The sequence below is a fragment of the Echinops telfairi genome, unplaced genomic scaffold (genome assembly GCF_000313985.2).
Source record: "Echinops telfairi isolate 266 unplaced genomic scaffold, ASM31398v2 ScPeMD7_1957;HRSCAF=2489, whole genome shotgun sequence".
In the NCBI taxonomy this organism is placed as follows: Eukaryota; Metazoa; Chordata; class Mammalia; order Afrosoricida; family Tenrecidae; genus Echinops; species Echinops telfairi.
Genome location: NW_022105855.1, coordinates 3,441,430 through 3,442,882, shown reverse-complemented (window position 1 = coordinate 3,442,882; position 1,453 = coordinate 3,441,430). Strand labels below are relative to the sequence as shown.

General features: G+C 38.3%; 1 protein-coding gene across 1 annotated transcript in view; it reads right to left on the bottom strand.

Annotated features, from left to right (window-relative positions):
• Positions 1-453: 453 nt before the first annotated feature.
• LOC101644744 (taste receptor type 2 member 50-like) overlaps positions 454-1,453 on the bottom strand; it is a 32,393-nt gene continuing 31,393 nt past the window's right edge. The window contains 3 exon segments of the mRNA XM_030886454.1: positions 454-608; positions 957-1,040; positions 1,043-1,184. Coding sequence (XP_030742314.1) covers positions 454-608; positions 957-1,040; positions 1,043-1,184 — 381 coding nt within the window.

The window sequence follows — 1,453 nt, the reverse complement described above, 5'->3', positions numbered from 1 at the left end:
TTTTTTGTTCTGATGATGCCTTAAAACATTTTGTAATAAGTCTTCATGGCCATCCTGTGTCCTTCAAGAAAATCTATCAAGGTCACCCTTTGGGAATCCCCCAAAGTGATCATCTTCTGTGTTGACTTCTTCCTTTACTTTAACTGACCCGCCAGAACCCCTTGGAAGCCAGTGCTTTAATCAGAATTTTCTTTTGAAGGCTCCTAATGAAACTAAAAGAAGTGCATTACTGAGCGAACTTGTCTTCAGCCATTTCACTGATCACAGAGATATGTTCAAATGGGTTTTCATTTGCATGTGTGACTGGAAACCTCATAGCAATACATTTTGACTTCAAAAGAAAAAGCCTCACTGCCGTCGAGTTGATCCTGTCTTGGAGGGATTCTGTACCACAGAGCAGCGTAGCCTCTAAGAGGTTCCTAGACTGTCAATATTTACCGGAGTACCAAGGCCTCATCCTTCTCCAGTGTAGCTGCTGACGGTCTTGCACTGCCGACCTTGATCAGCAGGCCGATGCATCATCCACGAAGCCATCAAGCCTCCTACGTTTTGACTTGGCTTCACGTTTTGGTTTAGCCTCGTATGTACACTACTAACATCTAATAAGCCTGGATTTTAAAAACATCCTATATTTATAGATTAATAGATATGTTTATCATGATAAGATTAGAAATATCTTCACTATCATACATTAAAGAAGAACCAAAGCAGGGGTAAAACAGCATACAAAGATTCTTTAATAACCTTTTTTATTTTCTTCTTAGTTAGATAAGATTCTCACTAGAATTATTTGTGGAGTAAAAATTTTCCTAATTTTCAACTGCACCTCAATTGCCACAGCACCAAGAGCCTTTCTTAGCTTTCTATTTCCCAGAATCAGAATAAGTGAGTGAATCAAAGGGTAAGTGATTGCAAAAGCCAAGCAAAAGTTAAAAACAATTGGTTTTCACTCATACTAGGCGCCAAAGCTATTAGGAGAAGACTCAGAGAGTAAACGCCTAGTAGTAAAAAGAAAGAGATCATAATTTTCATGGCTTTCTATGGGTCTCTGTGCTGGGGTCTCTGAATCTTACTGCACTGAGCTTCGTGTTCTTGAGACGTTTCCGCAGAGAGAAGAGTAACAGCAGGAAAGAAACCAAAGATAGTGAAAAGGGTGTGAGAGATCCCACAGTTAAAGTCAGTTTTTAAAAGTTTTCGATGTCACCCCTTTTAGAATCCCAAGTTCTATTGCTTTCACGTGATTCTATCTTGATATTAATATATATGCTTATCAAATATATAGATAGATAGATAGATAGATAGATAGATAGATAGATAGATAGATAGAGATATATATATGTTTATCATAGTAAGGTGAAAGGGCAAGTAGACTCATGCTCCCAGGAACATCCCCAGAACTACTTTTTCAACTCTCTGCTTTAGGTGAAGAAATGCCGGATTTCAAAAAATGGCT